At 38.2% G+C, this 12,940-nt stretch overlaps 1 protein-coding gene, 1 long non-coding RNA gene and 3 other non-coding genes across 14 annotated transcripts; all 5 read left to right on the top strand.

Moving 5' to 3' along the window:
- Positions 1-1,354: 1,354 nt before the first annotated feature.
- On the top strand, positions 1,355-5,634 carry LOC116047190. 7 transcript variants are annotated; one of them, XR_004104347.2, is made up of 7 exons: positions 1,355-1,483; positions 1,931-2,045; positions 2,557-2,597; positions 4,423-4,521; positions 4,881-4,944; positions 5,246-5,351; positions 5,434-5,634. It is a non-coding gene; the product is annotated as an uncharacterized LOC116047190 (long non-coding RNA). The 7 variants fall into 7 exon arrangements; XR_004104348.2 differs by having other exon boundaries at positions 1,359-1,483; positions 1,931-1,999; XR_004104345.2 differs by lacking the exon at positions 1,931-2,045 and having other exon boundaries at positions 1,356-1,483.
- LOC116047520 lies at positions 1,925-2,062 on the top strand. The gene has a single exon (XR_004104401.1). It is a non-coding gene; the product is annotated as a small nucleolar RNA SNORA9 (small nucleolar RNA).
- Positions 2,772-2,909, top strand: LOC116047521. Its single transcript, XR_004104402.1, has one exon. It is a non-coding gene; the product is annotated as a small nucleolar RNA SNORA9 (small nucleolar RNA).
- On the top strand, positions 4,655-4,789 carry LOC116047522. Its single transcript, XR_004104403.1, has one exon. It is a non-coding gene; the product is annotated as a small nucleolar RNA SNORA9 (small nucleolar RNA).
- Positions 5,635-7,922: 2,288 nt separating the features above from the next.
- si:dkey-154b15.1 lies at positions 7,923-11,447 on the top strand. 4 transcript variants are annotated; one of them, XM_035991788.1, is made up of 4 exons: positions 7,923-8,010; positions 8,524-8,610; positions 9,945-10,036; positions 10,156-11,447. In XM_035991788.1, exons 1-4 carry the CDS (start codon positions 7,938-7,940, stop codon positions 11,347-11,349), a joined length of 1,446 nt encoding a protein of 481 aa, XP_035847681.1. In that variant the 5' UTR covers positions 7,923-7,937; the 3' UTR covers positions 11,350-11,447. The 4 variants fall into 4 exon arrangements, with proteins under 4 accessions (XP_035847681.1, XP_031151657.1, XP_031151652.1 ...); XM_031295797.2 differs by having other exon boundaries at positions 7,925-8,010; positions 8,524-8,620; positions 10,156-11,446; XM_031295796.2 differs by having other exon boundaries at positions 7,952-8,010; positions 8,405-8,610.
- Positions 11,448-12,940: the final 1,493 nt, after the last annotated feature.

The following is a 12,940-nucleotide window of genomic DNA, read 5'->3' as shown; positions in this document are numbered from 1 at the left end:
ATGCAAACCACGTCAGCTGGGCGAGTGGTCAGCATCACTGCAGGCAAACAAAGCTGAAATTCATCCTGGACGTCTGCTGATGGTTCAGGCCACAACAGACAGCCGAGCAGAAGTCTGCTCCTCTATGGCTTGTATTGTTGTCGGGCAATGCAGTCTGATTCATCGACCACGAGCGTCCTCCTCGTGGACGCTCCTGAGCTGCCAACACCCACCAGCAGCGGCTGTCCACTGGGTTATGAAAGCCCTCCTACATAGAAATGGTCTGTGTCGATGGCTAAAAAGCAGTTTTCATATCACTTTATATACACTATGTGGATGGTGTCATTCTAAAATCCTGTATAACCAATTAAGTCAAATGTTGCTAAATAAAACAAGTAAACATCTTATAAATGAGCTGTAATGTGCCAAACTTTCATGTCATCAGTCTACATGGGAAATGGGAAGTGATATTGAAACCATGAGATCATAATATAAGCAATTTCCATTCTGTATCTTATTTTGGACTACATAGAGAAGATTTGTTTTTTTTCCATTTGCTATCATTATAACATTTCCAGTATAGCCTATGAAGAAGTGAGTCTGTTTTAGAATAATTAGCATTTTAATAAACTTTGTTTGTTTTGGATATATTTACTCTATTAGTCTATTTCTATATCCTTTTTAAGCCCTTTTTAAAAAATAAAATAAAATAAAATGTAGTTCTCGTGATTCCATTCAGCTCATTTATCGTCACATAGTCCTTTATTAGGGCTGGACGATATGGAGAAAATCAGATATCACGATATTATTGACCTAATACCTCAATGTCGATATTGCGACGATATAGGGTTGACCATTGGTGCTTAAACAAAATATCATCACAATGAGATTTGAGATAAATAATCATCAGTAATGTGGATATAATGACTAAGTTGTATAAGGCAAGTAGAACAGCTCAGTCTGGTAAGTAAAAAAATGACATCACTTTACTGTAAAGCATCCTATAAAACCAGGAAAAGATAAAACTTTTGTCATATTACGATATGATATCCAAAATCTAAGACGATAATTAATTAGTTAATTAATTAATAATTAATTAACTTATTTTCTGTGGCTTTTCTCTATTGTACTTTTTTGAATTTTAGTGATTTGTATGTGTTATCTCCTAGTTATGGTATTTTGCCGTGCCTTCTGCTCGTTTTGAAAAGGGCTATTCAGTTAATACCAGGTTTATTAACCTTTTATTGTTGCAATTACATTTTTATTTATTGACACGGCCACTGCCCATTCCGTTATTGACGGATTTTCACTCTCTTAATACATCCATGGATGTGATGGATGAGAACTGAAACACCCAGCCGCCATCTTTGGTATTCTACTGCCCCCTGCTGGGAGACCCGTGCATCGTTTTGGAGAAGAAGGAAGCCCCTTGCATAAACTTAATACGTCACATCCGGGCAGATAGTTCAGTCGATAGTCGAACACACAGCAGTTAAACGGAGAGGTACGTTTAATGAATCCGCTTCCATCCAACTTAAATTATAAAATGTATAAAGTTTATGACTTCGTGAAATGTTATTAGAAGTGAAAGGTTGTGATAAAATGGCGGTTTTGTTTAGGAAATGTTGTTTAAACGGTTAGTCGATGAAATGCAGGCGATGCACTTCTGCTAACTTAGCAGTATCACACGCTTGTTAGTTTTTAACAGCCGTTATTTATGTATTTAGTGTTTATAGACTAAAGACTTGTGTGTAACGTCCAGCATCAAGATGTCAAAGTAAAATGATTATTTTTTTGACTACTTTGGCAGCAGTAATGTGTCTGCCAGCCCATGTGAATGCATGGGATTGGGTTGTATAACGTTATACAAGAAACAGCAATGTTGAACTTGCAAACCCATTAGTTATAAACTTCAGAGAGACATTTCTGTATTCTATTGTTGATTCTGCAGACCTTTCCAGCGAGGCCAAGCCTGCAGTGGTTATGTCCTTTCCTGTAGTGTCTGCTAGAGAGAGATGAGGTCTGTTTGAGGCCCTGCTGTGTGACTCTTCATGGCAGGGTTATAGGTAAACCTCAGACAAACTGTGTAAAAGTATCCCTTTGTCGTTTAAAATGAAGTATTATTCCTTAACGTTTGAGCTTTCCCTAATCCTGTGTACTGTCTTCTCATTTATGTTCACTGAAAAGGGAAATTTCTTGAACCAACAAGGAGACCATGTGCCATGAAGGGAAGGGGGTGCAGGCAAAAATTATAGCAGCAGATTTCACTGCTTATCTGTCTGTAGTTACAACTTTGGCAGGGCAAAAATAAATAAAATATCTAGAAGACATTCTTTTGATGTTGACATGTACAACTATCTGTTTTTATCATGTTTTATGCGGTCTACTTGAAAATTGGTTAAGAAGTCAAAACTTAACAATCAGTATTTTAATACATCAGTCCAAGGCATTGTGTATATATGGCATATTTGTAAGTATGAAATATGCACAATTTGTACATGTAATGTCAGAGTGGCATGACATTCCCAATGTTTGTAGTTGCATGACTATTGACTTATTTATTTTCTGTGTTTATAGACTGAAGACTTGTGTGCAACGTCCAGCATCAAGATGTCAAGGTAAAGCAGATTTTTTTTTTTTTCTCCCATTTTTGGCAGCAGTAATGTGTCTGCCAGCCCATGTGAATGCATGGGATTGGGTTGTTTAACGTTACACAAGAAGCAACAATGTCGAACATGCCAAACCTTTAGTTATAAACTTCAGAGAGACATTTCTGTATTCTATTGTTGATTCTGCAGACCTTTCCAGCGAGGCCAAGCCTGCAGTGGTTATGTCCTTTCCTGTAGTGTCTGCTAGAGAGAGATGAGGTCTGTTTGAGGCCCTGCTGTGTGACTCTTCATGGCAGGGTTATAGGTAAACCTCAGACAAACTGTAAAGTGTTTGTTTAAAGCATCAATTTCTCTGTTAATGTGAATTATTATTCCTAAAAGTTTGAGCCTACCCTAATTTTGTAGATGTTCTTTTCTGAAATTCCTTGAACCAACAAGGAGCTCATGTGTCAATGAGGGAATGAGTGTGCAGGCAAAAGACCAGATCCGCAGATTTCACTGCTTATCTGTTAGGGATGGTACGGTTCATGAAAAAACATCCGAACCGCTCGGTTCACATGTCTCTGTTCGGAGCGTGTGTGCGTTGCACTGTTCGTCAGTACACTGTTAATGTGCACTAACCACTTACTGCCGTAGTGCCCACTTTCGAAAAGAAAAGAAATAGGTCATACAGTTGCTGAATCGGTCTGTTTTTTTTTGATCGACAAAGGTCAATTTAAAAGATTTTCGTCAGATTTTGAGAGGCACCGAGCCGACCGCTCCTCAGGTGGAGTGCTGCAGGTCACGTCACATGCAGAAATGTCAAGTGGGAGAGATGAGGAAGGCTACCCGAAGTTGGAAGATGCGCCAGCGTCGTGTATATGGTCTGGTGTGTGGGAACCGAAAACCGTGATACGAACCGAACCGTGGATTTTGTGAACCGTACCACCCCTATTATCTGTCTATGGTTGCAACTTGGGCAGGGCAAAAATAAATATATATTTAAATGAAGAATACATTCAGAAGACATTCTTTTGGTATTGGAATGTACAACTACCTGTTTCTATCATGGAAATGGATCTTGTGTAAGGGAAAGTCACACCTAAACATCCTTTTTCAGCTGGTGAGCACTGATGCGTTGAAATACTGATTTACATTAATCAAGATCAGAATTTGAATGTGTCAGTGCAAAATTGGTATATTTTATAACTTATGAAATACACAATGCATAATTTAAGAGGGGCAAGTAGAGCTGGGCAATAGATCGATATTTCGATATCGTGATATGAGACTAGATATCGTCTTAGATTTTGAATATCGTAATATGGCATAAGTGTTGTCTTTTCCTGGTTTTAAAGGCTGCATTACACTAAAGTGATGTCATTTTCTGAACTTACCAGACTGTTGTAACTGTTCTATTATTTGCCTTTACCTACTTAGTCATTATATCCACATTACTGATGATTATTTATTAAAAATCTCAATGTGTAAATATTTTGTGAAAGCACCAACAGTCAATACTACAATATCGTTGCGGTATCGATAGAGGTTTTTGGTAAAAAATATCGTGATATTTGATTTTCTCCATATCACCCAGCCCTAGTGGCATTCCCAATGTTTAATTGGATAAATTGGCTTTTTTCCCCTGGTTTTACACAAATCTAAGTGAAAACCAACAGACTGCTTTATACTATCGACACAAACTACAAAACGGTGCATCATGTTTCACTTACGTGTCTTACATAAGCTATTGAAGTCTCATTTCTTCATAGCACTTAATGCGTCATGTGAGCTTTTTAGGTACATTTTGTTAAAATGCCCAGTACTTGGAGTAAAATATTATTTTTTTTTACAGACCTGCAGAGATGAAGCCAAGCCTTGCCCTGCTCAGACCTCCTGACTGACATCTGGTGCTCCAGTATGACTTTGAGCTAAAAAAAAAAAAAAAAGTAAGGTTCTTGTAATTTGCTCTTGTAAAGAGCCGATGTGGCCTGAAAATAGCTGTTTTGTCATGATTGTGTACTTGCAATACCCGCTACATTGCCTTTGACCAATCCCCTATATTTAAACATTGATCGTGAAGGCGTGTGCAGACCTTTCCAGCGAGGCTTAGCCCGCAGTGGCTCTGTTCTTTCCTGTTGTGTCTGCTAGAGAGATGTGAGGCTGTTTGAGGCCCTGCTATGACTCTACATGGCGGGGTTATAGGTAAACCTCCAACATTGTCATCTTAGGTTTCAAGCCAGACGCCATTCTTTGGTGCACTGCTTCATTGTCTTATTACCTTGACCGAAAACACCTTTTTTTGCATTACAGGAGTGGAAGACTCAGCGCTACGTTCAGAGGCGTTCGGCTGCTGAGTGCAGAAGTTGGTCAAGTGGTATGTTTACCTGAACTTTTCTGTTTTTTTACTAGTAAAAGTAACAATTAATGAATCATAGAACATCAACCTGCTTTCAGGATCCTGTTTTTTTTTTTTTCATCACACAAGTGATTCACTCAACTCTTTAGATTTTAGTCAACATTTTTGATGGTTTGTCTTATTTGCTCAAATGCTGCTGTACTCGGATATGGTTTACTCCTTACCTCTTTGTATACTCTGTCAAGGTAATGAACATAAATTTACAAAAACTGCTTTATAAATAAAGCATCTGAGAAATACTGTTTGTTTTCTTTCCCAGATTTCAAAGCTTCCAGTTGGCCTCAAAGAAGAGTTTACCAGTAACCATGTGGATCGATGATGTGGCTCCTCATAGAATTCACCAACATGACAAGACTTTGACACAGGTGGAGATACAGTATTTATCCATATTAGTCTGATGGGTCTTTGTGTTTTACAATCATTTATTAGAATTTTCTTTATTTGCAGATTTCGTCTGAGATGAACCAGTTCATCTGCTGAAGGCAACAAAGGTCACATTTGTACATCTGCAGTAAAGTTGATTTCTTTAATAGGCAAGAGGAAAGAATATTTTGTGTCAAGAGTTTTAAGATTTATGTTGGTGGTAAAATCATAATGTTGTACAAGGTATTGAAGAGAAACGCTGTTCAAATAAAGATTCTAAACACATTTGCTGTAGTTGTAACTTGATTGGCAGTCGGAAATAATTTTTTAGTTGGTGAAGAAAACAGTAGTTTACACAGTAATGGTGTCCTGTGATTATTGTAGAACAAGAAATTCAGGCTACATCTGGTCTTATATTCATGACATCAGATGACGATCATGCTTTTGTGGAACAGGATTTGCCTGGACTGTGGCCAACTGGCGAAGGACAGATTAATTAAAATTAAAATCCTGAAACTGGAAAAAGGTCTGCAAATCAAAACATGATACATGTCATGTCCTGATTAAATGACAAAATGCTATTCAAAATAATTTGTACTTGGTGTTCCACTTCCGGGATTGCTCCAGTGCCGGTGGAAATTCTGCTGGATTTCACTCTTTTTGGCTGGTTGTCTGTCACCTTCCACTTTCTTTGTGTTGGGATTTTAAACTCTGGATTTATGAGGACTATGGTTAACATCTCCTCAGATGTCTGCAGTGTAAATCCAGACAGCTAGCTAGACTCTCTGTCCAGAGTTTTCTGCTGCACGACTAAAACAACTAGAACGTACGCGTTCCCCCAAAACGTGCTGGTGCTTAGCACCGCCCATGATGATTATGATTGGTTTAAAAAAAAATGCCAATAAACCAGAGCACGTTTTTCTCCCATCCCATGCTGTGTGGACTAGCCAGACCCTCCTCGGCAGCGCTGTGGAGGAAGATCTGGCAAAGTAAGACTTAATAGTTACATAACCTTAGGACATAAGGTTTGAAATATTGAGCTTATTTTATTCTGAAACAAAACGTGAAATACTGGTTAAGATCCGTGTGAGGGTGCTGTTGCACCACGTGTATACTGTAGCCCAGGGTCTCCTGGTGAGAAGTAACCTACAATTTAGGGGCGGTCATTTCAAAAAATATATAAAAGATTTAAAATCTGGGGTGCTTATTCGTGTGTGAGAAATATTGACCTACAGCTTGATTTTACTCTGTTTAATAACGGTAAGAATTCAAATGAGAACTACTTTACTGTTATTGATAGATCATGAGAGATTTACAACTGAATGAAATGTGATCCATGGACTGGGGTAGTGCGCTAACACTGGATAACTAATACCTTAAGAACTGCTTACACATGCTTTCATGCTTTGATGTAAACCCTTTTGACAATTTGATTAGGTACATGGGTAATGTAATCAAATACAACAGCCCAGCTGTAAATTCTACCTAATGCTATATATTTGGTTTTCATTGATGTTGTTAGAGAGGTATTCATTTAACTGTTTAATATTGAGGTTGTAGTTTGCAGTGGTGTTGTACTGGACTGGATTTTATTGAAATGTGTTTTTAATATTCTCCCCCCCTCATGTTTGTCAATGAGGTGGACAAAACATTAGAAACACCTCTTTGAAAAGGTATTGGTTGCATTCAAATTTAGTCAATATTTTGCACATACCATTCATTTCATAAACACTGTTGCTCCATTCACTTCATATATGTATTTAAACTTTCATTACATTTTTATGATTGTGTGACTTTTATGTTAAATTGGCTAAAGCCGAAACTTTGTATAGTCCTGTTATGCGCCTTGACACCATGATTTGAAAACCTGGCAATAAACCTGATTCGGATTAGATTTTACTAGGGCTGAAACTAATGATTATTTTCATTGTCGAATAATCTGTCAATCATTTCAATTTTCTCGATCAATCGATCAGTTGTTTGGTCTATAAAATGTTAGAAAATGGTTAAAAAAAAATCGATCAATGTTTTCCAAAGCCCAAGATGATATGCTCAAATGTCTTGTTTTTTCCACAAGTCAAAGATATTCAGTTTACTGTCAGAGGAGTGAAGAAACTAGAAAATGTTCACATTTAAGAAGCTGGAATCACAGAAGCTTCTCTTTTTTCTTCATAAAAAACTACTCAAACTGATTATCAAAATAGCTGGCGATTAATTTAATGTTGGACAAATAATTGATTAATCTTCGCAGCTCTAGATTTTACAGCTGTATACTGCGTGGTGAGGGCTAACCAAGGGTGGCTTTCATGCAAGTGAGCTCTCTTAGTTTGCAAGCAAAGACATGTGACAGATACATAAACATTAAATTAGGTGATAAAACCTATTAATATTACTTATTTAATTTGACCCCTATAGTGTTTTATTTATGCATGATAATCTTTGTATGAAGGGGATGGATACATTGATTGTAATGTATTGATTGTAACAATGGCCCAGTTATTTTGAGTTAAATTTAGTTTTCCTTACTGGAAAAAAAATGTCGAGAAGGAATTTAATTTTATTGTGGAATCTGTGAACCTGGAGCGGAAATGACGACATTACTTTCGGTTTCATCCCCGCTGATAAAGTCAAGTCATGAAGTTAAGAGAAATGAGCTTTTAAGTAAGTTACCAATGTTGGTTCAGTTTGCATTTGTTGCAGTGTTTACGCCTACACCTGTAATGGAAATATTATCGCGTGAACTAATAAGTCGACACATAAGTAGACTCGGTAGTATTTCGAAATAGTTTGGGGGATATTTCCAGTCAGAAAACAGTAGCTTTGCAAAGAACGTTATTCTTACCTGTACTACTGTAGGTCTACTTACTGTATATCATCGCAGTTACTGGTTTCATGGGCAGTAATCTTAATGTACACGGGGAGGGAATTAGTTTCACTTTCGATGAAACGTCCTGGACTCTTTCTCTGGAAACTTTCATGTAGCCTTGAAATATGATCATGTAGCCTTGACCTGAAACACACTGGACAATAAACGAGTTTACCTTTGATGTCACAGTGTCTCCAACACCGACGTGACGATGGAGAAAAAGGGAAGCATGATTGAGGTTTTTGGGGTGCCAGATGTTTTACCAGCTGACAGGACAGCTGATAAACTGCAGATTTATTTCCTCACAGCCAAACATGGAGGAGGAGAGGTGCTGAAGGTGCTGTACCCCTGTAATCAGCCGGGGCAGGCTTTCATCACGTTTGAGGAGCCTGAGGGTAAGTCATGGTGAGCCACAACACACTTATTAAGCATGATTGTAGGTGATGGGAAGTCATTAAAAGAAGATATTAATGTAGAATGTAGATAGATAGAAACGAAAGGAAACTATAAGAATACGTTTTCTTTTTTTTGTTTTGTTTTTTAATGGCTGTTGATCCCACTTTTAATAATTATTAACTAATCGGTGGCCTTTATCGCCCTCTACTGACCATCATAAGGAGTTGCAAAACTGTTAATAGAGGTACATCATGTTAATATTGTATATAATCTATTAGTTGTTTGGTCTATAAAGTGTCAGAAAATGGTTAAAAAAAATGTTTATTTTTCAAATCCGATGATGTGCTCAAATGTCTTGTTTTGTCCACCACTCAAATATATGTATATAGATATTCAGTTTACTGTTAGAGGAGTGAAGAAACTAGAAACTATTTACATTTAGAAAGCTGGAATCAGAGAAATTTTACTGAAACCGATTAATTGATTATCAAAATAGTTGGCGATTAATTTAATAGCTGGCAACTCTAATATATATATATATATATATATATATATATATATATATATATAGGGCTGGGCGATATGGAGAAAATCAAATATCACGATATTTTTGACCAAATACCTCGATATCGATACCGCAACGATATTGTAGTGTTGACTATTGGTGCTTTCACAAAATATTTACACAATGAGATTTTTGATAAATAATCATCAGTAATGTTGATATAATGACTAAGTGGTTAAAGGCAAATAATAGAACAGTTACAACAGTCTGGTAAGTTCAGAAAAGTACATCACTTTACTGTAATGCAGCCTTTAAAACCAGGAAAAGACAACACTTATGCCATGTTACGATATCCAAAATCTAAGACGATATCTAGTCTCATATCACGATATCGATATAATATTGATATATTGCCCAGCTATCTATATATCTATATCGATATATATATATATATATATATATATATATATATATATATATACTGTGGGTCTAAGTTTATTTCCTGTGGCTCATTTCAGTAGCTGTCTTCTAGCAGTGCAGTTTTACCACACTGATCTATAATTATAAAATGTCTCTGAGACGAATGAAGGCTTCTTCATGTTAATGGCTCTTCTGATTTTCAACTGAAAACACCGTGTAGGAAACCTTAGCTTGCATTCTTCTACTAAGTAGAAATAGGGTGTTTTCTCTACTGTACAGTTATGTCTCACTCTACAAATGAAAGGTGGTTGAAGTCACAAGGCACTTGTTTTTTTATTCCTGTATTACATCCCTGATTAACGTCAGTCAATCATTGAATCAAGTAAAATGAAATATTTCTTTCCACAGTTGCTGCTCGAGTCTTGCGAAAGGGCTCCCATGTGTTGGAGCTGAATGGTCAAAAATATCATCTAACAGTGAAAGCACCTGAGCATCTTGAGGTAACTGAACAACAGCCAACACATTTATAGTTATCCCTCCTATGTTAGGTCAGATTAATCATTTACCCCGTCTCTTTGTGTCGTCCTGTTGTTGTGTTTTCTTCACCTCTTATTCTCAGATGGATTTACCAGTGGAGGCAACAGTACATTTGAATATTTTCCACAATAAGGCAGAGGTACGAGAAATCCTCAGGTCAAATGGCTTTGCGTTGACAGATCTGAGCAGCGATCAGGTGCGTGTCAAGGGTTCGTTTCTGAAACTTAGGACTGTGAAGGCGTCTTTGGAGCAGCTTCTTCAATCACAAACTAAGACGGGCATCACACCGGTCCCAAAGGCTTCCTCTGGAGCCATTTCCAAATACTACACCAGCAACAGCTCAGTGACACATGGTAACGGAAGCCAGTTAGGATCCCGAGAAATGCCTCCGCAGGCTTCTCCATCTTCACCCACCACCTCCTCATCCTGGGCATCTGGCTCTTCCAAAAAACATCCAACCTCTCCAGAGTACAGAGCTTCATTTTCTCCTAGGCCAGACCAGCGTGGCTCATTCAGAGCTGGAAGGGAGTCCTTTGTCATTGATGCAGATGTGTTTAGGTATGCAGACCGGCTCAGGAAAAAAGACATTGAAGGCATCCTAAACAGCCATAATGTTACAATGGAAAAGCATGAAGTTGGTGATAGCTTCAACATCACTTTACTGGGGAAGAGTGTGAGTGTAGCTGTCGGTAAACTACAGAGCCTTCTGAATGATCTCAACAAATCACTGCGCACACAGGAAGTTCCTCTGAAGGACATGGATCGTGAAGGCCGGGATCTTTTAGAAAGAATTCGCAAAGACAAAAACATTTACAATTTAGTGCTTGTATGTCCGATGAATGACAAACTTCACCTGATAGGACCGTCTGGTGAGAGCTACGAGTTAAAGCTGAGGCTGTTGGGGAGGTCGGTTGACCAGTCAGGACGTACAGGCAGGACACCCTCCCGGAGGAGGAGCAGCTCTCTTCCACCAATCAGACGCAAGAACACAGACAGAGATAGCCGTGCCATCGCTTATCCATCTCCTATTGCAGCTGCAGGTTACTCTCCGTCAAAGTACCGGGACGATAAACAGGAAGGTGCTGAGCGTGAGCGGGGAGCTACTGCTAGTTTTGGTCCAAGGGGAAGAAGCCACTCTGAGTCCCGCGGAAAAACCAAGGCAGAAAGCATTAATGTGCAAGAGGTGGTAACCAAACCTCCTAAATCACCCAGGCAAGCCTTAATCCAATGTATATCAAAAGATATAAAGAAAAAATTTAAATCTTTGAGAAAATGAAAAATGAGCATCAGTTATGTTCATGAAGGTAGACAGACAGCACTGAAACCTTTTTTTTTTTTTTTTTTAACACTCTTAGTACTGTTTATATCAGCCCAGTCTCATGGCAGTTCGTGAAATGTTTACGTAATTGAATGTATTGATTCGTGAACAGGACACGATTATGTCGTTTTTGACGTGTAGTGATTACGAATTTTAATGTAATGTAGCTACTTAAATGGGAAGCATATTTTGTGATCACAACACGACAACGGTAGGGAGTAGTATGAAAAGCAGAAAATCCGCATAGGGAGGTTGGTCGGGGTGGTGGATGGGTCAAACAATACAGGACTTTCACCCCGGAGACCGGGGATCGCATCCGGCATGTTGCACTTCCTTTCCCCGTTATTGTCTTCCTAACCACATCCGTCCCGTTGTTGTCGGCGTGTCCTGCGTGTTACAGTTCCTTTCCCAGTTTTTCTTTTCCTAACCTCAACCGTCCCGTTGTTGTGGCGTTTCATGTCCCCGTTGTTGCGTGCCACAGAGACCGCGGATCGTGTCCCGTTGTAGTCACGGGCGTGTGGCATTTAATTTCCCCGTTGTTGGCCGCGTGTAGCGGTCCGTCCTGTTGTTGTCGCCGGCGTGTGGCGTTTAATTTCCCCGTTGCTGCGTCCCCCAGAGCAGCCCAGTGTCGTGGCAGTTCGTGAAATGGTAACGTTCGAAAATTGTGACCTGTACATGAAATAAACGAGAAAATCGTGACCTGTATACGAATCAATAAATAAAAATAACGTGACTATTTACGAACTGGCGTGAGAGGTTTATATATATATGTGTTATCTGTTATATGTGTTATTTGTCTTATTGAATAACAGATTTGAGTATGCATTGACATGGTGTTGTATAGTACAGCCTGATTGATACTGGATTTATCGGGGCAATGGCATTACCAAAATTTGATTTTTACTGCTTTCCTGCCTATAGTTAAATGATATGATTAATACCACTCATATCTGTACAGTAAATATGAAGCTATTGTCAGCAGCTGGTTAGCTTAGAATATATTCTGTCTTATTAACCAACATACCCTGTATCTATGCTGAGCTACAATTAGCCAATAATATCAACTAAATAACTATTGTTGAAGTGTAAAATTAAAATTGAACCATCAGATTGATGAATGTTGTTATGTGGTGCAATATACTGATTTAGACTGACACTGTATTCTTAATATTCATCACACTCAAACAATAATAACCTCTGCATAATATTAACATTATTAAACTTCTTTACGTTATTTACAGGTTTGGCTGGCATCTCTCGCACAATTGTGTTTCGTTGCTTGCACTGTAAATGTTGGTGATAAACTGAATGGCTAAAATATAATTTATGTAAATGGTAAAAACAGAAGAATAATATGACAATGTATCAAACAAATAATGTGCATTAAAAAATACCAACATTAACAATAAAGTACAGTAGTGAGTTTTTTTTAAGGATCTTTGGGTCGTAATTAAATGTGATAATGAGATTTACTTGAGAGGAAACGTGAGCGGGAAGTGAAACAATCTCTGACAGTCGACTGAGCTCATGCTGAGAGAGGAAGTACTCT

The sequence above is a fragment of the Sander lucioperca genome, chromosome 14 (assembly GCF_008315115.2).
Source record: "Sander lucioperca isolate FBNREF2018 chromosome 14, SLUC_FBN_1.2, whole genome shotgun sequence".
Lineage (NCBI taxonomy): Eukaryota > Metazoa > Chordata > Actinopteri > Perciformes > Percidae > Sander > Sander lucioperca.
The sequence above is the reverse complement of the archived record's forward strand: the minus strand, read 5'-3'. Positions and strand labels throughout refer to the sequence as shown.